The sequence below is a fragment of the Phascolarctos cinereus genome, unplaced genomic scaffold, assembly GCF_003287225.1.
Source record: "Phascolarctos cinereus isolate Bilbo 61053 unplaced genomic scaffold, phaCin_HiC Scaffold_5;HRSCAF=322, whole genome shotgun sequence".
In the NCBI taxonomy this organism is placed as follows: Eukaryota; Metazoa; Chordata; class Mammalia; order Diprotodontia; family Phascolarctidae; genus Phascolarctos; species Phascolarctos cinereus.
In genome coordinates this window covers 43,553,434-43,574,881 of record NW_027555958.1, presented here as the reverse complement: position 1 = coordinate 43,574,881, position 21,448 = coordinate 43,553,434, and the positions used below count along the sequence as shown (strand labels likewise).

The following is a 21,448-nucleotide window of genomic DNA, read 5'->3' as shown; positions in this document are numbered from 1 at the left end:
TCCCGGGCTGCTGCTCTGTCCACTGTGCCACCTAGCTGCCCCTCGTTTATTTAATTCTGTCTATTAAATGCATACTCTGTACAAATTCTAAAACACGTGAGTTATAATTCTGGCCTCAAAACCTCACTGCAAATTCATACTACAATAGATAAAAGTAATCACTATTTCTAAGTAACAACAAAATTGGAATCTCACAAGCAGAAGACCATGCTGTATAAATTACAAGGCTAGGCTGATTTGAAATTATGTACCAATAGGAAAAGGAAAATCTAGATCAAAAGGAAAAAGGACTGTGCCTTTGTGATAAACCAAGGGGAAACCCCACTGACAGTCACTGTACATCAGTGTTTTGTTTTGAAAGATAATGAAAATCTTCAATAAAAATTGTTCATAAAAAAAGGCTATCAAGAAAATGTAAGCAACTATTACTATGCCTACTTCCCCTTTTCTACAAAATCTTTATAAAAATAAAGGGCTTTCTTTTTTCCCATTAAACATATTTTCATATTAGTCATGCTGTAAAGAATAATTAGAACCAATAGGAGGAGCCACAAGAAAAAAGAAAAAAAACAGAAGGAAAAAAAAAAAGCAAATAGTATGCTTCGATCTGCATTCAAACCCCATAGTTCTTTCTGTAGATGTGGATAGCATTTTCCATCATGAGACTTATGGAGATGTCTTAGATCCTCGTATTGCTAAGAAGAGCTAAGTCTATCAAAGTTAGTCATCACACAACATGGCTGTTACTGTGTACAACATTCTCCTGGTTCTGCTCACTTCACTCAGCATCGGTCCATACAAGTCTTTCCAGGTTTTTTCTGAAGTCTGTTTGCTCATATTTCTTATAGCACAATAGTGAAATTCATGTACCACAACTCGTTCAGCCATTCCCCAAATGATGGGCATCCCCTCAATTTCCGATTCTTTGTCACCACAGAAACAGCTGCTATGAATGTTTTTTGTACATGTGGGTCCTTTTCCTACATATGGGGCAGTGAGGAGGGGAGCGCACCGGCCCTGGAGTCATGAGGACCAGCCTTGAAATAAAGGGCTTTCTCGATGAAGGTCTGAGAAGGGGAGAGACAAGTGTTCATCAGTGCTATTCTACAGGGGACCACAGTCACACAACTAGCCAAAAGATGTAGGAGACAGAAGATCCTACTGTACCTGTTTAATGACTATTAAGAGTTTGATTCGATACAGTGAGATGCCACCTTAAAAAATCTCCTCCGAGGTGTTTCCCATTCATATGTTAAAGTATGGGAGTCTTTGAAAGATGCAGCAACAAAGATAATTTTGTTTGACTCTTCATTTATTAACATCAAGCAAAGCATAAAAACCAGGGAGACATATGCTCATCAAAGGAATGAGCCATTGCCACGGAGTCCAAATGGAAGGATTCTCCACAGATAACGAAGTTCTCTAAATGCTCCTTAATGAGATCCAAAATCACTCATAAGAAATTAGCCTACTATTCAAGAAGAAAAGACCAAGTGCGTGAAAAATGCCTATTGTCCAAACTGTGATATGCAGTTGATTGGGCAGCTGGTGATTAGCGTTTGTGTATGTATGTATATGTGTATGATTATATGCAAGAGAGATTCAATTTTTCTGTTTGATACATATGTGTGTACACCTAAACATGTGTGTGTGTGTATATATATACATATATATATATATATATATATATATATAAAATAGACAATGAAGATGTAAATTAAGGAATTGGACCCATAACTGCATTTCAGAAATTGAATGCTTTTAATGATCCCAAACTTCCCCAAAACAAACAAAATACTCCTCATCTTTTGAACTCAAGTATTTTTCCATTTGGACTTTATGCTGGGCATTCTCCATCATAAGAGCAAACATCAATGGTCAGCATACATTGCCCTATTTTATTCCTTGATTGATGACAACAATAATCTTAGGGTCAAAGTTATTTTTGTTTACTTGTCTTTTAAGGATTTTAGGGTGAGAGTAGGAAACGCCTGGTTGGTGTACAGCATTTTGCTCTACTTAAGCAAATTATTTCTTTTATAGTTGACAATTTACCCAGACAAGCATAATGGGATCTTCTATTTTCTGAACCTTTCAGTCAATTGTTACTGTAAAGATGTGGTCTGCTGTAGAATATGATTTCTGAAAGCCTTCCTGTTCCCTTTTCAAATTTTCATCAGAGGCCTTTGATATGTAGATTGTTCTCAAAAAGATTCTGTAGAGATGAGAAAGCAGACATATAGATCAGTTGTTACTGATACTTTTCAATTGCTTTTTGGGGAATAAAAGCAACTCTAATTTTCCCCCCAAAGTGTCTGGCATCCTCCCCTATTTCAGATATCTTGAGAACCCCAATTCCCTTAAAATTGTGCTGCCTACAGCATGGACCTTCTATATCTATTATTTTGGTCTAGTACAATTGCTATCTTTTTTTTTTAAAATGTCATTTCTACATCTTCATGCCACACATTGGGGACTGTGATGTAAGAGTCTAAATGTGGCCATTCCACTGTCATTAATAGAGTTTGTTATGGAAATGCTGACAGATGTTTTCCATTTCCCATCTATTTGTTGTGCCTCTTCCAGTTTTATCCTTCTCCACCCTTAGGGTGATCTGGCTTAATTGCAGCGCTCACAAAACTTTCTGTAAACTCACTTTCCCTTTTACTTCTCATTGTTTTTGGAGGCAATATAATCCCCTACAATATGCCTCAGTAAGATTTTATAAATGAGTTTACATGCTAAACCAGTGTTGCCCTTGGCTGCCCCGACTACTTGGCACGGAGAGCAAGTGCTACCAGCTGAAGTGGTTTCTAGGTTCTCTTGGCCTCTGCATTGTAGCAACTGATTTTCGTTCATTAAACTTCCAGAGGAAATGATAATGATCAATGTTGGTGTCTGCTCCTTTATCCATTTCCCGTGTGGGGGCCATCCATAGTTTGTTTAAATAACTTACACTAGAAATGTTTTGACTGCATGCATGAGCTTTTCTTTCTTCAATCTTTATACTCACTTTAACTACTCAATGGCCTGACTGCACATGGCTCATTCAGAAACAGCCTCCATAATAACCGGTTATTTCTTATCTATTAAAATGTAGTCAGTTTCTCTATCGTCTGCAGAGCTTGCCATACCCAGCACCCCCTAAATCTCTCCTTGAAGAAAGCTAATGCTATCTAGGCACGAAGCTTCTAGTTAGTCTGCAAGTTTTTGGCTTCTTTTGTTTCTCAATCCTTTGCCACATATCTCAACATATTTCCCACCACTCTCCCTTTGCCCGTTTCTGGACTGAAGTCACTGAGTATTGTTGATTTAATTTAGAGAGTGTTATTGAGTTCTTCAGCAGCTAGGTGGCACAGTAGATGGAGTGCCAAGCCTGGGGTCAGGAAGACACATCTTCCTGAGCTCAAATCTGGACTCAGACACTTACTAGTCGTGTGACCCTGGGCAAGTCACTTAATCCTCTTTGCTTCAGTTTCCTCATCTGTAAAAATGAGCTGGAGGGGGCAGCGAGGTGGCACAGTGGATAGAGCACCAGCCCTGGAGTCAGGAGGACCTGAGTTCAAATCCAGTCTTAGACCAGACTCTTGACACTTACTAGCTGTGTGACCCTGGGCAAGTCACTTAACCCCAACTGCCTCACCAATAAACAAACAAATAAATAAATAAATAAAAATGAGCTGGAGAAGGACAGGGCAAATTGCCAAGAAAACCCCAAATGGGGGAACAGGAAGAGCCAGACACTACTGAAACAACTAAATAGCAACATTGAGTTCTACACAGATTCGAAGAATTTTAGAGCTAGAAGGGATCTTGGTAGTTATCTACTCTAGCTAGGACCCAAAAAGGAATCCCCACTACAACACAGACAAGTGGGTCATCCAGCTTCTTCCTGAAGATCTTCATTGAGAAGGGACTAATATATTCTAGGGAGCACAAACCACGAGGATTCAGAAGTCCCGGAATTCAGGCTGGTGTTGCAGCCTGCCCAGCAGAAAGGTCCTGAAGATCCAGGGATATGGACTCAAGCCCAGCATAAACCAAAACCCACGCCAGCTTTGGACATGAACTTGGTAGGGTTAATGTTATTTGGGAAATCAGCTAAACTGAGCCTAAACTGAGGGGATTATGCCCTATGGCATAGGAGATATCTGCACATTTCTTCTTGCTGTATCTCTGAAGTAAATATTCCTTTGTAAAAGATAATCTGTTAAATGAAATTGGGGTACTAGTCACTGTGCCCCTCAAAAAAGAAGGGGGAGGAAACACAAGTGGAGGCTTGAGCCAATGGTAAAGGAAAAAGAATCCTCAACTACTTCAGGGTAAAAGGGAACCCTATGAGGATGAGAATGTAATAGGACTAGCCCTAAGAGACTGGAACCAGAGTCAACCATGCAACCATGCAACTGGCAACGTCAACACAAAAAGAGAAGGACTGAGGATCGTTTTATATTTTCGTTTGTTTCACTGATTGCCATGGCCAGAGAATTCATCACCTCATTTTCAGTCTAAGGGGGATGAGGCTGTTCATACTTAGCTATGCCGGTCCTCAGAGAACAGGCAATCTACCCAAAATGAAAAAGGACCCTTATGTACAAAAATATCTATGGCAGCTCTTTTTGAAGTGGTAAGTAATCAGAAGCCAAGGGAATGTACATCCGTTGGGGTCTGTGGGCCACAGGTTAAGCCATTTTAAGGAAAATGTCCAAATCGGGTATTTCTTCATCTCTCTCTGGGATCTGCTTCTATCTGGTCTTTATCTACCACACCCTCATATGGGTACCTCCTCTATACCTGCTTTCCAGATTTTTTTTTTTTAGGTCTCATCTTCCTCCATTAGAATGTAAACTACTTGAAGGAAAGGAGAGTCTTTCTGCTTGTATTTGTATTCCCAGAATTTAGCACAGTGCCTGACAAAGTAGTGAATGCTTAATAAATGCTTCTTGGCTTGGCTTGACTGGCATTTAGGAAATGGCTGAACAAATTATGGCAGATGAATGTAATGTAATACCATATTGCTATAACAAATGGTGAAAGGGATGGCTAGAGAAACCTAGAAGACTGGTACGAATTGATACAGAGTGATGAGAACCAGACTGATTTATATAACGACAACTCTGTAAAGATAAACAACTTTGAAAACTTAACAGCTCTGATTAATGCAATGACCAGCCATGATCTCAGAGGGCCTGATGCTGGATCACAACCTCCTGACAGAGAGGGGATGAGTCAAGATGTAGAATGAGACATATTTTCTGACACGGCCAATGTGGGGATTTGTTTTACTGGACTATGCATAGTCATTATAAGGGTTATTTCTTTTCCTTTTTTTCTCCTCAAGAAGTGTACATGCAGGCGAAACAAAGGATGTTGAATCAGGGTTTAAAAAAAAAAAAAAGAAAATCTGTTTCCAGGATAATACCTGAAGCCTTTTCATCAAGTTAGAACCTGTCCATTTATCCTCTGCTGCCATGGCCTTCAAAGATAAAATTTATATACACATATGTAAAGGGTTAAAAAAATTACCAGAATTTTTAGGATTGGAGGGGACCTCAGCGACTATGTAGTTCAAGTCATACCCAAAAGAATTCCCAACCTCATCTAACCTGCTCTATCAAGATATTCAATTGGGGGGCGCAGCTAGGTGGCACAGCGGATAGAGCACCGTCTCTGGATTCAGGAGGACCCGAATTCAAATCCGGCCTCAGACATATAACACTTACTAGCTCTGTGAACCTGGACAAGTCACTTAACCCCACTGCCTAACCAGAAAAAAAAAAAGATATTCAGTGAAGGGAAATCTACCACTCTCGAGCCAGCCCATTCTACTTTTGAACAGCTTGAAATGTTAGGAAGTCTTTCCTGACATCCAACCTAAATTTACTTCCTTGCAACTTCCGCCCCCTTGCTCCAGGATCTGGGACCAGGAGCATTGCTCCCTTGCTTTGGATCAAACAGAACCAATATCCCTCTCTCACACAAGAGGCCTTTAAATACCTGAATTCAACTACCCTGAGAAAGTGCCCCACCTCCCATCCAATCTAGGTCTTCTCTAGTTTATTCAACTAATCTTCAAGTCACATGAACTCCAAATCCTTCACCATCATGGCTTCCCTGCTCCAGGTACTCTCCAGTTCTTCAAGGTCCCTCGTGAACTGTGGTTCCCAGACACGAACACAAATTTCCACATGTGGTCTGATGGGGGTAAGGTACAAAAGGACTCTCATTTCCTTATTCACGGATATCATGCCTCTCAATGCAGCCCAAGATGCTACTGGCTTTTCTTTTTTTTCTCCCAAGCTGGTACATCACATTGCTAACTCATGTTGAGCTTGTCAACCACTAAAATGCCTAGATCTCCCCCACCACCCCAACCCTGCCCCAACAAAATGCTGTCCAACATTGCCTCCCCTGGTTTGAACGTGGGAAGTGAATTTTTTGAACCCAAGTTTAAGACTTTACATACCCTACTGAATTCCTTCCGAGATTCAGCCCAGTACTCTAGCCTAACGATACCCTGTTTTCCTTTTTCAGATCTAGGTTCTGTCATCCAATGTGTTAGCTAACTCTCTCAAGCTCTGTGCCATCTGCACATCTGAGGAGCACACCCTCTAGATCTTAACAAAGTTACTGATAAACACGTTAAATAGCACAGGCCAAGTATAGATGCCTGAGGCACTCTGCAGCAGACCTCCTGCCAGGTTGGCATTGAACCATTAATGACTACTCTTTATGACTAGTCATTTCAACCATTTCCAAATGCACCTCTTGGTATCATAGTCTAGCTCACACTTCTCCATTTATTCCACAAGAACAGTGAGAGAGGCTACATCAAATGCTTTGCTCAAATCTAGGTCAATTCTGTCTACAGCATTCCCATGAGCTATCTGTTCAGTAACCAAATTTGCCTGGCATGATCTGCTCTTGATGAAGCTAAGCTGGGTCTTTGAAATCATAATATTTCATCAGGACAAGATGGGAGACATGAGGCTAGCTAACACTATGATAAGATCTGGGGAACTCAGTGGACTGTAAGTTCAACACCATGGTATGATAACCAAAAACCTAGTCCAACCTTAAAACTGTAATAAGGGAAGCTCACTGTTCTCTTCAGGACATCTATTGTTTCTGCCTCTGCTTCCTCACTACTTGCTCATTTCTTAACTCCTTAAAACCAGGCTTCCTACAACTCGACTGAAAATGCTTTTTCCAAAGGGGCAGCTAGATGGCACAGTAGATAGAGCTCTGGCCTTGGAGTCTGGAGGACTTGAGTTCAAATGTGGCCTCAGACACATGATACTTACTAGCTGTGTGACCCCGGGCAACTCACTTAACCCCAACTACCTCACTAAAAAGCACAAACAAACAAATAAAATGCTTTCCCTGAAGTTACCAGTCACCTTTTAAGTTCTAAATAAAATTGCCCCTTCCCATTGCTCATTCTCCTTGACCTCTCTGACACATTCCTGACACATTTTCTCAGTTATTCTTGCTTGATATTCTTTCCTCTCTTGGTTTCCATGACATTGATCTCTCCTGGTTCTCCTCCTACATAATTGGCTGATCTTTTTCAGTCTTCTTTGTTGGTTCACGAGCTATCTACCTCCTACTCCCTAACCATGGGTGTCAAGGCTCTATCTGGGGCTCTCTTCTCAGTCTACACTCTATTCCTTAGTGATCTCAGCAGGGTTCGGTGTATCATCTTTGAGCAGATGATTCTCAAATCTATGAGCCTAGCCCTAAAAAAATCTCCTGAACTTTAGTCCCATGTTGCCAGCTGCCTGTTGGACATCTCAAACCGGGTGTCATCAATACCTCAAATTTCCCATTTCCAAAACTCATCTTCCTTCCTCCCTAACTCTAGCCCCTCCTCTCAATTTCCTCAATTTTCTTGAGAGCAACACCACCTTCCTAATCACATAGGTTTGCACTCTTAGACCCTGACCCTCTTAGACCCTGACCCTCCCTATTTCTTTACTACTAGTTAACCAGTTATCAAGTCTTACAGATTCTACCTCCACGATCTCTCTCATATCTGCCCCCTTCTTTCCACTCACATAGCCACGAGCTCTAGTTCAGTCCCTCAGTACTTCTCACTTGGAGCACTATAAGTCTCCTCAATCACACTGCTTCCAGTATCTCCCCTCTCCAATTCATTGTTGATACAGAATAATCTTCCTTAAACATAGAAGTCACTGCGTTGCTACATGACTCAAGTCTCCAGTGAACCTTGACTGCCTCTAGGATAAAATAAAAACTCTTCAGCTTGGCACTTAAGGCTCTCTACAAGCTGACTCCTACTCTTCATACCTTATTTTATATTACTCCCCTTCACTCACAATAGTAAATAGAGATTTTTGTATAAAAACTGTCAGTAGAATGATTTAAAAAAATCACAAATGATGGGGCCCACACATGGAGAATGTGTGGAGGAACAACTTATAGATCCAGTGCCGCAGGGTTCCTGATATCCTCTCATGATTTCCCCCGAGGGACTTCTTACTGGGCAACATCTTTTGGCCCAGAACATTGCTCTTTTGGGCTCACTGGGCTTGCTCTCTATAAGAAACATTGCTCCACCAGTTGACTGTAGTCTACCCTTACTCCAGGTTTGGGCTCAACTGAAGTACTTGGCTAGGGTACTTCTGAGCTCTCTCAGAAAGAACCAGAAGCAAAATCTTCCCCCTAGGATGAGCAATAAGCCCTCAAATTCTGTCTCTCCATAATCTTGGCTGTGAGGCATTCCAGCTTTCAACCAATAGGACCCCAGCTCCAAGCACTACTGTCTTCAGCTTTCTGCAAAGAAGGCTGGGGTTTCTGAAACAAAATCCTTGAATTCTCAGCTCAGGCAAGACGAGAGAGAGTGAGAGAGAGAGAGAGAGAGAGAGAGAGAGAGAGAGAGAGAGAGAGAGAGAGAGAGAGACAGAGAGACAGAGACAGAGAGACAGAGACAGAGAGACAGAGAGACAGAGTGTAGGTATATGTGTACGTGTTTGGCTGTGTTCCAGAGGTCAAGTTACTTTCCCAAAGTCACATAGTAAGTGATAGAGTCAAGACTCAAATCCACTGAACCACACTGATGCCCCAGAAAGAGCTTAGACTTAGTTAGCTTGGCCCCAGAGGGTATAGCTCCAGGAGTAAGAGATGAAAGTTTTAGAAAGGCAGGTGTGCTCCACCTGAGGAAAGACTTTCTAACAACCAGAGCATCCTAATAGGGAATGACTTAGGAGGCAGTGATTTAACTCTCATTGGGACCTCTTCAAATGGAAATCAGTTAGATGCTTCTAGGCAAATCTTAATATTTTATTGGTCGAAGTGCAGTTTCCAAAGTCTCTTCCACCTCTTGTATTCTATGCTGCTCCAGCCCCAGCTCTCTTGGAACATCCCTATACCCTCTGTATAGGTTTCCTCCAGCGCCACAAGCCATTTTCTCAGCACTCCCTCTATCCCATTGGCACACCACCAAATCCTCTTCCATTTATAACATTGTTCCTATCGTACCAACAACCCTGTTTTACCTAAAGTTGTGTTTTGGGGAATACAGTTAATTATGTTAGTGGACAGATCAGTACTTACTGTCAAGAGCAAAAGAGAACACGACCAAGGTACCCAGTATGGTACAGACAAGTGTTATCCATGGTGTAGAAAGGGAAGAGCAATGTAATAGAGTGAGTTTCATGTAAAGATTGTGCTGGAATTGGGCTCTATACAGAATGAGAAGAGAGGGCATTTCACATAGCGTGAACTTATGGGGAGGAGGGAATGCATGGTTGGACCCTGGGGCGGGATATTTGTGGAGCTGAAAAGGACCTCAGAGATCATCTAGATCACAACTTCCCAGCCTAACTTATCTCTAGAACTCTACTGAATTATGTTGATAGAACCTATAAATGCTGGTCTGGAGCCATCTCGGGGTATAGAATACCTATAGAATAAAAGGTTGGGGAAATCTGGGAGCAAAGCAGAGATCGGGAAGACAGTATGAAGGAATATGGTTTGTGTGCTAGACCAAAAGTACATGTAAGGGTAGTACAGTGTTTATGTGTTGTGGAAAAACGGAGATAAGAGCGGGTGAGAGGGGGCTGTGTGAAGAGATAAGAATAAATGTGAAAAAAGATGGTGTCATGGATGTGATGGGGATAGCTACCCAACTCAGGGGATGTAGTGGCATGGTTGTAGTAAGGTGGATCAAGGTTTGAGGCGGATGAAGACTGAGCTGTGGGGTGTGGGAGATGGAAGACAGGGTCAGCATGGAAAGGAAGCATCCCTGACAGCTTTCATCAATATTAACGTTTTTTTCGTTAAACCCCTACTCCTATCATAAGGAAGTTTTCAGAAATGCTGATGCAGTCCAACCACTTTATTTTAAATAGGAGAAAACTAAGTGCAGAGAAGCTAATCAGTTTCCTCAAAGTCACACAGTGAGTTAGTTAAAAGGTAGTAAAACGGACAGAATGCTGGATTTAGATCACACCAGACGAGTTCAAATCCTGCCTCTGACATTTACTAACTGTGTGACCACGGGAAAGACACTTATTTACACTGAGGTCTAATCTCATCTGCAAAATGGAATAATAATACCCTTAGTACCTATCTCACAGGGTTGTTACAAGGATCAAATAAGACTGTCTGCAGAAAGCACTCTGTAAACCTTAAAACACTGTATAAAGGTCAGCTATGATACAGCGGAAAAAGTGCTAACTTTGGATTCAAAGGCTTTAGGTTCAAATCCTGGTTGCCATTTCCTACTTATGAGATGTTGGGCAGGTCATAGGCTTTCTGGTCTCCATTTCCTCAGCTATAAAATGAGGGAGTCAGACTAGAAGGCCTCTAAGTTCTAAACAGACCTTCCAGTTCTAAATATATGCTCTCATGATTCCATTATTAGTAGCAAAGCCGAGCGTAAAAGCTGTGCAGCTGAAATGGTGGGTATGTGTTGGCTGGGAATGCTGGGAAAAAGAACTCACTGTAATATAGCACTTTAAGGTTCGTAAACCATTTTCTTCACAACCATGAAGCAGGCAGTACAAGTATAACTATGTCCATTTCACAGATAAGTAAACGGAGGCTTTGAGAGCTAGTGACTAACCTGCAATTATATACTTAGTAGATGTCTACAGTTGAACTCAAACCCAAGTTCCCTGACTCCAGCACTTAATCCACTAAACTGTGGTTGGATAGGTATAGCAGGTTCTTGAGTATAGCAGTGATGATGAAATTAAAACCACCACCACGTTCCATGAATATAGCACTTTGTAGTTTGCTGTTGTTTAGTTCTGATTCTTCATGACCCCATTTGGGGTTTTCACGGCAAAGATACTGCAGCAGTTGGCCATTTCCTTCTCCAGCTCACTGACAGATGAGGAAACTGAGGCAAACAGGATTAAGTGATTTGCTCAGAGTCACACAGCTAATATGAGTCTTAACTCCAGCCGCGGCACTCTACCCACTGCGCCATCTAGCTGCACCTTTGTAACCTACAAAGACTTGTTACATAGGTAGAGGGTGGGAGCTGGTTTCCTATTCCCCTCTTACCACCCTGCCCCCAACCCAGAATGTAATTAATACAAATAAGGGGCAGGTATAGATAACAAGATTGTTAATATATGTTTCTTACTGAATGATGTATATAAGCCTTTTTTTTTTTCTGGTGAGGCAACTGGGGCTAAGTGACTTGCCCAGGGTCACACAGCTAGTAAGTGTTCAGTGTCTGGTCTGAGACCGCATTTGAACTCAGGCGCTCCTGACTCCAGGGCGCCATCTAGCTGCCCCATGTAAGCTCTCTTGTTCTTTTAAAAAGCATGAAAAAACTGAATTAAAAGAGGAATTTAGCCACTAGTTAGGAAAATATTGGCCATGACCCCTAGTGGCCCTTAAAAAACTAGGTTGATAGCTTTTCAGTCAGTCCAGGAAGGAGCTAGCAGTTGAGGAAGAACTCAGCCCTTGAGAGAAAGAAGGGGAAGAAGAGATTTTTCTTTCTTCCTCCTTACCCCATTGATCACATGCTTTGCAGTAGAGCCATTGGGCCAGGGGGAGACACCCCAACAAGCAGAAAGCAGTAGTCATAAGTCTGAGAGAGCTCGAGGCACAGCTGAGATGCATCCAATCATACACACATCATCTATGGAGACACACAGATGCAGAGAAGTATGGCATTCAAGGCTGGAAACAACTTCAAGGAGTGTGACCTCTGGCAGCAAAGAAGAGAGCCTGCTATTGGCTTGAGAGTACTAGTCCTGGCAGTTGAGAGTTGAACTGTGGAGAAGAGGATGTATTGGGAGCCCAGGTGCCCATCAGAGACAATGCAGCCATGTGGTAGAAGCACAACAGAGGCCTTGAACTGCCTGAAGTATGAGTTGCTATCTGTGTGCATGTCCCTATTTCTGCATCCCAAGTTTGTTCCCACTCTTCTGTGTCTATTTGTGGAAGAGTGCATCTAGGTTTGTGGGGGGAATGTTTTGTAGCTTGTTTTTACCATCCCGTCTTAGTAAATGTTGTTGCTCTATGCCAATTGTTTCTACTGGCTAACTGTTACAGGCAAGTTCACTGTTGGGTGCTTGTGAAGTATCGTTTCAGAGTGCAGAGCCACCAGGCACCCTAGGACCCAAGAGTAACAGTCACCCGCTGGCGACCCAACCCTGCAATTCAAGTACAAGTTGGACGATTCTCCGAGAAGGGGCACTACACAGAGATTGTTTACATATTATTTTGTTTGATCCTCACAACAACCCTATGAGGTAGGCAGGGACCACTGGGAATTGTTGTTTTAGAAAAAGCCACTGTTTGAACAGGTTAGTTAGGAGACTACGGCAATAGTCCAGGCACGAGATGATAAGGAGTCAGATCAGGTGGAAGAGGAAAGGGATATTTTGAAGGAAGAATGGCAGGCAGGGTGTGTTGAGAGTTTGATCCTTAAGGGAAGAATCAGAGATAGAATCAGAAAACAGGGAGCTAAAGCCTTTCTTTAGCAATGTTCCCTTTCTTAAATTCCTATAACATTTATATTCCAAACCACACTACCATAAATCCCTGGTTATCTAGAACCATAAAAGAATACATTTTTCTGAACATCCTTGTCTCCATAGCGCAATTTTTCAAATTATAAAATGTCATCCCTTTAAACCTCGAAACTTATAAAATTGACTTAAGGTACTGGGAAGGATGGGGATGGGGGAAAAGAGGACATGAACATGCATGACAACTGTCTCCAAGTTACCTGAATAAAATACCTGCATAAAATACAAACTGTGGAGGGCCTAGAGGGCCTGGTTTTTTGGCCCTCTAAGTGTGGCTCCCATCTTATTTCAACATTAGTCCCCTTCTAGACTCTCCATTCCGAACAAACTGGATTACCAGCTGTTTCCCAAACCTGATACATCTGCCTCCTTCACACACAGCTACAAACACACTCCTTCCTCACCCCTGCCTTTAGTTTTTTATCTTCCCTTCTTAGACTCAGCTCGGGTGAGGCTGTCACTGGAACCTTCCCTGACGCCCAGCGTTCTGAAGGCAGTCTGATCTCTCCTCTGCGCTCATCACTCCTAATGCTATACTTACCCGCATACCTGTCAACTCCCACCCCCAGCAGAATGTAATCTCGAGGGCAGGGAGAGCATCTTTTTTTTTTTAATCCTATTATGCCCGATGCAGTCCAGTGCCTTGGACAATGTGTAGGCACATTGAACAAATGGGTCTCAAGGGCTTGGAGAGACTCAGTTTTGTGAATATTGTTTCTCAGTATATGCTGACATCTGCTGACCATCTGTGGTCTTACACCCATGGCTTGGGTAGCTGCCCTACTTCTTCACTCCCACAGATGAGGTAAAAAACAAGAAGGAAACATGTTCCTCTAACGATCAGGGGGCTAGAAGCCTATCCCTGTCCCATGTCCCTTCCTCTCAGCAGGCAGCACATTAGGAGAGGGAACAGAGCTGGGTTAGATACTGCTAGGTTCCAGTCCCCAGACTCCTCTCCAATGAGTCCCAAGAACCTGGTTTCTTCCCTTAAAGCATCCTGAGAGTTATACCCCACCTGTTTTATTAATCTTCCCTATAATGTTCACTATGCCTCTGCTTGGATACCTCTAGCCCTCCAGTGACGAGGAGCCCACTATCTCATAAGGCAGAGAACACCAGAAACAAAGAGATGAGGGGCCTTGGGGAAAGTGGGTGAGAGAGACAGACAGAAACATACCAAGAGAATCAGGATACGTCAAAAATAGGGATCAAGGGTTTGGGGTTTTTTCTACCCAAAGAGGCCCACTGACTTTCTTCCTTTATCATTGGTAGGAAACCCTTCTCCTTGCAGTCCTAGACCTCACTGTGTCTGCACAAGCTAGTGGGTGGGGGAAGAGAAGAGGAAAGAGGGAAGGAGGGTGGGGCAGGGGGCGGTGCTAGGCCAGAGACTCTTGAAAGTTTCTTCATCCTCTGTCAGTTCTCCGGGTACATCCAAAGCAAGACTGGCCTCAAAGGTGAGGGATGGGCCATGGTGAAGGGACAAGTTGGGGAGTGGGGTAAAAAGCAGGATTGGGCAGGATGCTGATGCTTCCCTCACCCTCAGCCCTTCTATTTTGCAGGGGAAGTGTTAATGCCTGGGAGATATCTCACTAGGGACAGTGGGGGCAGAATAGGGCAACTGGACACAGATGGGGCCAAAAGAATGAAGGGAGAGAGCAGAATAAGCTGAGATGATGAGGGATGGTGGGATGAAACGCAGGGAGAACTTGGGAGATGAGTGACCAGTTAAAGAGGATGAGAGGGACTAACAGACCAGAGCACAGAGGGACCGAGATTGTAACAACGGTACAGATGTAGAGGGAGACAGAAAGTGGGGGTGACAAGAGCACGGAGGAGAGGAAGCAGGGCCCACCCGGCTCTTTCTGCTCCCAGGTGCCAGGTGCAGAAGTGAAGAGCCTCACACTACGCCAGGAGCAAAATTCCTCCCTGGCTCCTGACTGCATGAATCCTGCTGGGGAGCTGGACTCCAGGTACCCACCTGTCTGACCCTTCCAGACTCCCACTGTGAGGAGTGGGAGAGGGTGCGGCTGCTCCTCCCTGCGGTCACAGCCACATCCTGTAGAGGAGGGGAGGGGGAAGTGAGAAGCAAAACCACCGGAGGAACCTTAGACAGGGAGCCTCGTTTGGGGGAAATTCTAGGACCTGGTCAGCCTTCTTCAAGGGCTATGGGGTCCCCAGTTGAGCCCCAAATGGAAACCCTGAATTCTCAGGATTAAATTGTTTGGGTCAGGGGTGGCGGGTAGGGGGCCTGACCCCTAGCCTTTCTTAGGACCACTCCCTTGTCACCCGCTTTCTTTCAGTCTACCCTCCCTTCCTTCCATATTTGCTTTCTTTTGAGGCTTAGCTCATAGTAGGCTGGTTTCCTAGATACCTTTCATCAGTCCCCTAGCCAACCCTTTCCCTGGCTCCTTTGTCCCTACCTTTGGAGATTCAGAGTCTCTAGAACAGAACCTCAAAGATGCAAGAATGTGAGGGCTCACATGAGGAGACAGAGACCCAGCTACAGCTGGTAGGAAAGGTAGACTCTTGGTTAAGAGAAGGGGAAAGCCCCCCGGTTCCCTAGCAGGGTCCTGGCAGCTTGTCTTTTTTGTTGATATTTAACATGGACTTGGGTCTCTGCCCTACTAGGGATCATGGAGCCCTTCAGTTCAAAAAACCTCGCCCTGCAGGCAGAGAAGAAGCTCCTGAGCAAGCTGGCCGGGCGGTCAGTGGCGCACCTCTTCATCGATGACACCACCAGTGAAGTGCTGGATGAACTTTACAGGGTGTCCAAAGAGTACACCCACAACCGGGGCGAGGCCCAGCGGGTCATCAAGGACTTGGTCAAGGTGGCCATTAAGGTGGCGGTGTTGCATCGAAACGAGCAGTTTGGCCCTGGGGAGATGGCCCTGGCTGACCGCTTCCGCCAGAAGTTGCGCCAAGGCGCCATGACTGCCCTCAGCTTCGGTGAAGTGGACTTCACCTTTGAAGCTGCTGTGCTGACGGCCCTGCTGACGGAGTGCCGAGACACCTTGCTAGAGCTGGTGAAGCACCACCTCACACCCAAGTCTCACAGCCGAATTCGCCACGTCTTCGATCACTTCTCAGACCCCAGCCTGCTCACTGCCCTCTACAGTCCTGGCTACGCGCAGCACCTCAGCAAGCTCTGTGATGGGCTCAGGAAGCTACTGGATGAGGGAAAGCTTTGAGGCCTGGTGTCCTGGCTCCATCTATCTCAACAAGGTAGTGGACTCCCAGCAGGCCGCAGCTCTCTGGCCCTTCTTGCCCACTTTAACGCCCTCCAGCCCCCTGGCTTGGGTCTTCTTAGAGTGTGGTTGGCTCTGGGCACCTCTCACCCTCGGGTGGGAGACATGGGGGGTTCACAAGCCCTTCCCTCCCCTGTGCCTCTGGTCACCAGGACAGGAAATGAAGCTGCCTGAAAAAGATGAAGTGAAAGTCGGATCCTTCTACTTCCCTCTAATCTGGACACATGATACAGGGAAATCCCTTCCAGGAAGGAGGACAGCACCCCAAGCTGCTGACTAGGGGCGGGAGGGCAGAGGAGGGGTGTCAAACTCAAAGCCAGCCCAGGGGCTGGGCCTGGGGCCAGTCTGGGTGGATGATGGAAGCCTTGCCCCCAGAGAGGGTCAGGGCAGGGGAAGACACTCAGAAGGGAAATAAACCTGCTAAACCATGTACACGGCTCTATGTCCAATCTCTGCTTACTATCAACACAGGGAGAGGGGAATGGGAAACCACATTCACTTTCTTCCACGTCCAACATTAAATAACAAAATAAGGCAGACTCTGAGCCCCAAAGAGCCTCCCTACCCTGCTGTTTTCTCTTCAAAAATACAGAACTACACCTCAGGCCGGTGCTACAAACCACAAATAAATATGCAATGGAAAGAAAGAAAGGAACCAGGAGGCCGTGGAGGTAACAAAGGAACCCTTCCGTGCTCAGGCTGCATGGTGTGGGGGAGAGAGGTGTGCGCGCGTGCGCATACACACACACACACACACACACACGCGCGCGCGCACACATGCAGAACACAGGTAGTCAGGCCTGCTCATTAAATCCCAAACTGACTGACTACCCATCCAGGTGGCCTGTGGACATTGCTCCCTTCCCTCTACCTACCCCAATATAAAACTCAGTGGAACAGGGCAGAAAAGTGGCAAGGGAAAGGATGAGCAAAATCTCTAATCTCCTGAACCATGAGAAAGAAAACAGGACCAGTGAGGTCAAGGCTAAGAACAGCATTTCACTTCCCAATTTGGGGAAGAAAGTTGGTACACCATCTAGGGAGGCTGGTTCAGGACCTCAGTGCTGCACAGTAGGGGCTGGGGCTCAGATGTACCCACACTCCCGACGGTTCCCAGGGCTCCCTAGGTTGAGGGGACTATAGAAGCAGCCATCATGGCTGATCATTTCTTAGCCACCATCCCCTGAGAGCTGGGAGGACTTCCACCTCCTGCTAGGAAAACAAAATATAGCCAATAAATAGGATTCCAACATAGCACCAAATAAATTAGAGAGGAGGGTAGGAGGGTGTGGGGGGACAGGTTCTGGAGATCCCTCCACCCCTACAGTAAGGCCAAGGAATTGTGACAGGAACCAGAGAGAGGAAAGAAAGGGACAGACAGAGCTCTCTGAATCTAAAAGATCCCAAGATTCAGTCAGAAGAGTCTGGAGAGGATCTGATCTCAACCTTTCCATTCTTGCCTACAACTCCTCCCACAAGCGGCCGGCCATAGTCCCTGATCTGACAAGAAGGCCAGGTCAGGGGGATGGGGGCAGGGTAGGGAAGCCAAAGCAGGGATGGGCTGAGCTGGTGGATCCACAACTTTCACCCCATCAGGCAGGTTCTCCTCTACTGCTTCTCTCTTCCCAACAGATTTGGGGGGTATCAGAGTTTAAAGATTTCATCTTCCTGGTCCCGTAAGGTGGCTGCCCTTGTGGTTCGAGTCAGGGGTACGGGGCCCAGCACTGCCCGTTGCTGCTTTCGGGGGGAAGCCAAGTGGGGATGCAGATCCTCCCCGGGTACCCTGCAGGTAAAGATGAAGGGAAAAGTGATCAGGAAGGGAGGCAAGGAAGGAACAAGCACTTACTACGCACCTGTGCCAGGTACTATGCTAAACACGATCCACATTTCTCATCTGAAGGAAGAGCTGAGGTGGGGGGTAGGGGTGTGGGGGGGTGTGAACTAGAGAGAGAGAGAGAGACAGAGACAGAGAGAGATCTAGCAAGCTGCCTCTGTACTGCTGCCAAGTCTGCCCAAGGCTCAGCTCACCTTGCCCCAAAAGGACAGAGCAGTAGAGGAACCTGAAACCATAACCTCCTGTGCACCACAGAAGTATTCCAGCAGGGGTTAGTTCACTTTGCTTCTGGAATTCAAATTTTAAGCAGGAAAGGGCCTTTGAGCTCATCTAACCCAACGCCTTGATCTTCAAGAGAAAGAAAGTGGAGTCCCACAGTGTTTAGGTGCCAAGGCCTAGCTTCCCATCTCCTGTGCTCACCAAAGGCTTCTGGAGAGGGTCAGAGAGACTGTTCAGAAATGCCAAAGACTCACCCAGTCTCACCCTTCTTCAGCTTCCTGACGGCAGCCTTCTTCGACAAACTGATCTGTGAGTCAATCTTTTTGAGGAAGTCAGTGGCAGAGAGGTCCTGGCTGGGTACAGGGAGGTCCTGGCCACATCTAGAAGAAAGGCCTTCACCATTGGCTTTTTCCTCTTGTTTTTTCCTCACGGTTGAGGAGCCCTCAGCTCCACCTTGACTCAATGGCATCGCTTCCTCCTTGTCTTCTTCCTCCTCAGAATCTAGCCCATTGAATAGTCCCCGGGGCTCAGTCAGGATGGGAATATAGAGAGTTTTCTTGAGGAAGATGGAGTCATTAGTATAAAGTCGGTTAGCACGCTTAATCTGTTCCATCTTGAGGGGAAAAAAGCGAGGGGCACTAAATTAGTAACAAAAATAATAATATAGCTCACAAATTTGTAATATTTCATATTTGTAAATGTATTTTCAAATCCATTGCTTTATCTGATATTAACAACCATCCCAAGGAATAGTGAGGGCAGGTATTATCCTTGTTTTACAGACGAATATACTGAGGCCTGCTTAAGAGATCATGACTTGCATAAGAACACTGAAAAAGTTAGTGGCAAATTCTAAAGAACTTAGGGCTCCTTACTAATAAATCTGGTACCCTGAAATATTTATTATTAAACACGAACTTGTCAGCATTTTTTGATTGTATGTATACCCTGGCTAAACTGAAGCATGACACACTGGGAAGACAGTACTCAGAATCAGAGTCGCTAAGAATGTTAGTGTTAAAAGGGACCCACTCAGTCCAATTACTGGAAACCTGACTTGTAACCAAGATATTTCTACCCTAGCACAAAACTATCATAATGAACTCGAATAACAGATCACTGGACTCGGAGTCAGGGAGACTTCAGTCTGAATCCTACCTCAGTCACTTATCAGATGTGGGACCCTGGGGAAGTCATGTCACCACTCTCAGCCTCAGTTTCTTCACCTGTAAATGAGGCTAATAGCACCTAACTCACAGAGTTGTTGTGAGGATCAAAAGGGACAACAGGTGAAACGTTCTGAGAGCTTTAAGGTGCTCTAGAAATGCTAGTATTAAAAGAAGATAACTCTGAATAACCCCAAAGTTAATATCTTGAATTTGCATAGCACGTTTGCACTTCAAAGTGCACTTACTGTTTGTTCTCTCATTTTGTTTTCAGACTTTTTAAAAAACGATTTCACAATGATGCCATATAGTTGCCTCCTCACAACCACCATTAGGGGAGGGAAAGCAACATCCCTATTGGACAAGTTCCAGACAAGGCTGTGGCAGGAGGGGCAGCCCAGGGCCATGCTCTCCTGGATACCTCTCCTGCGTGTGTGTGTGTGTGTGTGTGTGTGTGTGTGTGTGTGTGTGTGTGTGTGTGTGTGTGTGTGTGTGTCTGTTTGTCTTGCCATCCCCAGCTGATTAGCTCAACACCAAAGTATGCCGGTAAACACACCCACACGCTTCGGTCCATTTCTATATCCACAGCAGGCCGGTGAGGGTGTTTCACCATCACCGTCTGAAGCCTCGATAGTGGGAGATTGGACAGTGGTCACAAGGTGCCCCCCACCCCCCGCCCCCAACTTTAACTCCTTGTTTATAGGGTGCACCCTTGTCTATGGGGTACACTCTCCCCACACCCGGGCTCTTTACGGACTCTTGGGGGCTCTCCTCTGTGGCTTGGGGGGGGGGAGGGAGGCACTGGGGTCACCCTCAACAGAGACTGGAGGGCGGGGGATGAGAGGTTGCAAAGCAGGCGAAAGCTCTGGGCGGGGAGGCTCAGGAGGACCTGGGTTCAAATCGGGCCTCAGACAGTCCCTAGCAAAATCACTTCATCTGCTTCAGCCTCAGTTTCCTCATCTGTAAAATGAGGATCTAACAGCACCGACCTCCCAAGGTTGTGGTAAGGACCACAGGAGATAACTTATGCCTTCACGATCCCTCTCTCTCTCATGTCTATGTACCGAATTATCTTGGTGAGAATGAGGATGGGGTGAGAGGGAGGGGGTGAGAATGCTCCTCCAGCCAGGCATCCGGACCAGTCTGGTCTGGCATAGTCCAGGCTCTGAACACGACCTGGCCACAGCCCCGGGGTCGCGGGGGTAAGCCTTCCGGGAAGGTGCCCCCGCCGTGCCCCCTCCGACCACTCACCGTCACCCCGTACTTGAGCGCCAGGCCGGCCAGGGTGTCCCCGGGCTCCAGCAGGTGCTCCACGCGCCGCTCCCGCACCGGGGAGCAGGCCGACTGCACCAGGCTGCCGTAAGACCGGGCTCGGCTCCCTCGCAGGAGCCCCGAGCCCCCCGGGGACGCCTGACGGGAGGGGGACGCCATGGCCTCGTCGGCCCAGCCCGGGCCCGACCTCCAACCGTGACGCCCTCTGACCCCTGACCTTCGAGGAGCCCTTCTCAGCCAAGATCCCGGGGGCCGGCCTCCGCCATAGGCCGCCGACTCCCGCTCCGGGGTGCGGATCTCCTGCCCTGGTAAAGCCCAAGAGCGGAGCCCTGCCCCTCCCGTCTAAGGCCCTGGCGCCGGGTTCCACAGCAGTTGGTTCGGTCGCTGCCCGTAGCCAAGGCGCGAGGAGCTGCTGGGACCCTGGAGGCGTCCTCGCGAGCACGGCTGGGTCAGCTCCCTACCCCGGCCCGGGTGGAAGCTCACGCCGCCCATGCGGGCTCCGGGACCAAGAGACAGCCCCAAACCCTCCGCTTTAAAGGGCCTTACAACCCCCGGGGCTCCGGAGACACTGCGAAAGACTTGAATTCCCAGAGAGCCGCGGGACCCCAAAGGATCCTGGGAAATGTAGTCTTCCGCGAGGCCAATCGGAGGGAGCTGCGGGCAAAGTTCGCCAGCTCCCGGAAGCATGGGCCCCGG

The 21,448-nt window shown here is 46.2% G+C and overlaps 3 protein-coding genes across 6 annotated transcripts in view; 1 reads left to right on the top strand and 2 right to left on the bottom strand.

Annotated features, from left to right (window-relative positions):
- SEMA6C (semaphorin 6C) overlaps positions 1 to 15,080 on the bottom strand; it is a 43,373-nt gene extending 28,293 nt beyond the window's left edge. For all 3 annotated transcript variants that reach the window (XM_021004889.2, XM_021004897.2, XM_078154870.1), the window contains exon 1: positions 14,995 to 15,080. The gene's annotated coding sequence lies outside the window, so the exon portion shown is untranslated. The remainder of the gene's footprint in view (positions 1 to 14,994) is intronic.
- On the bottom strand, positions 1,297 to 21,374 carry LYSMD1 (LysM domain containing 1). Of its 2 annotated transcripts, none has more exons than XM_078154872.1 (4): positions 20,732 to 21,374; positions 18,569 to 18,927; positions 11,991 to 18,044; positions 1,297 to 2,215 (listed from the first exon to the last, which is right to left on the bottom strand). In XM_078154872.1, exons 1-3 carry the CDS (start codon positions 20,909 to 20,911, stop codon positions 17,906 to 17,908), a joined length of 678 nt encoding a protein of 225 aa, XP_078010998.1. In that variant the 5' UTR covers positions 20,912 to 21,374; the 3' UTR covers positions 1,297 to 2,215; positions 11,991 to 17,905. The 2 variants fall into 2 exon arrangements, with proteins under 2 accessions (XP_078010998.1, XP_078010999.1); XM_078154873.1 differs by having other exon boundaries at positions 17,708 to 18,044.
- On the top strand, positions 15,650 to 16,691 carry TNFAIP8L2 (TNF alpha induced protein 8 like 2). Its single transcript, XM_021004981.2, has one exon. The coding sequence runs from the start codon at positions 15,650 to 15,652 to the stop codon at positions 16,202 to 16,204; it is 555 nt and encodes a 184-aa protein (XP_020860640.1). The 3' UTR covers positions 16,205 to 16,691.
- Positions 21,375 to 21,448: the final 74 nt, after the last annotated feature.

Bases quoted from the DNA above. Each gene is read 5' to 3' on its own strand.
- LYSMD1 (XM_078154872.1), bottom strand. From the start codon at position 20,911: ATGGCGTCCCCCTCCCGTCAGGCGTCCCCGGGGGGCTCGGGGCTCCTG. The intron at 18,928-20,731 runs GTGAGTGGTCGG...TTTCCCCTCAAG, and splicing joins CGCTCAAGTACGGGGTGACG to ATGGAACAGATTAAGCGTGC. The intron at 18,045-18,568 runs GTGAGTCTTTGG...CTTTACCTGCAG, and splicing joins CTGAAGAAGGGTGAGACTGG to GGTACCCGGGGAGGATCTGC.
- TNFAIP8L2 (XM_021004981.2), top strand. From the start codon at position 15,650: ATGGAGCCCTTCAGTTCAAAAAACCTCGCCCTGCAGGCAGAGAAGAAG.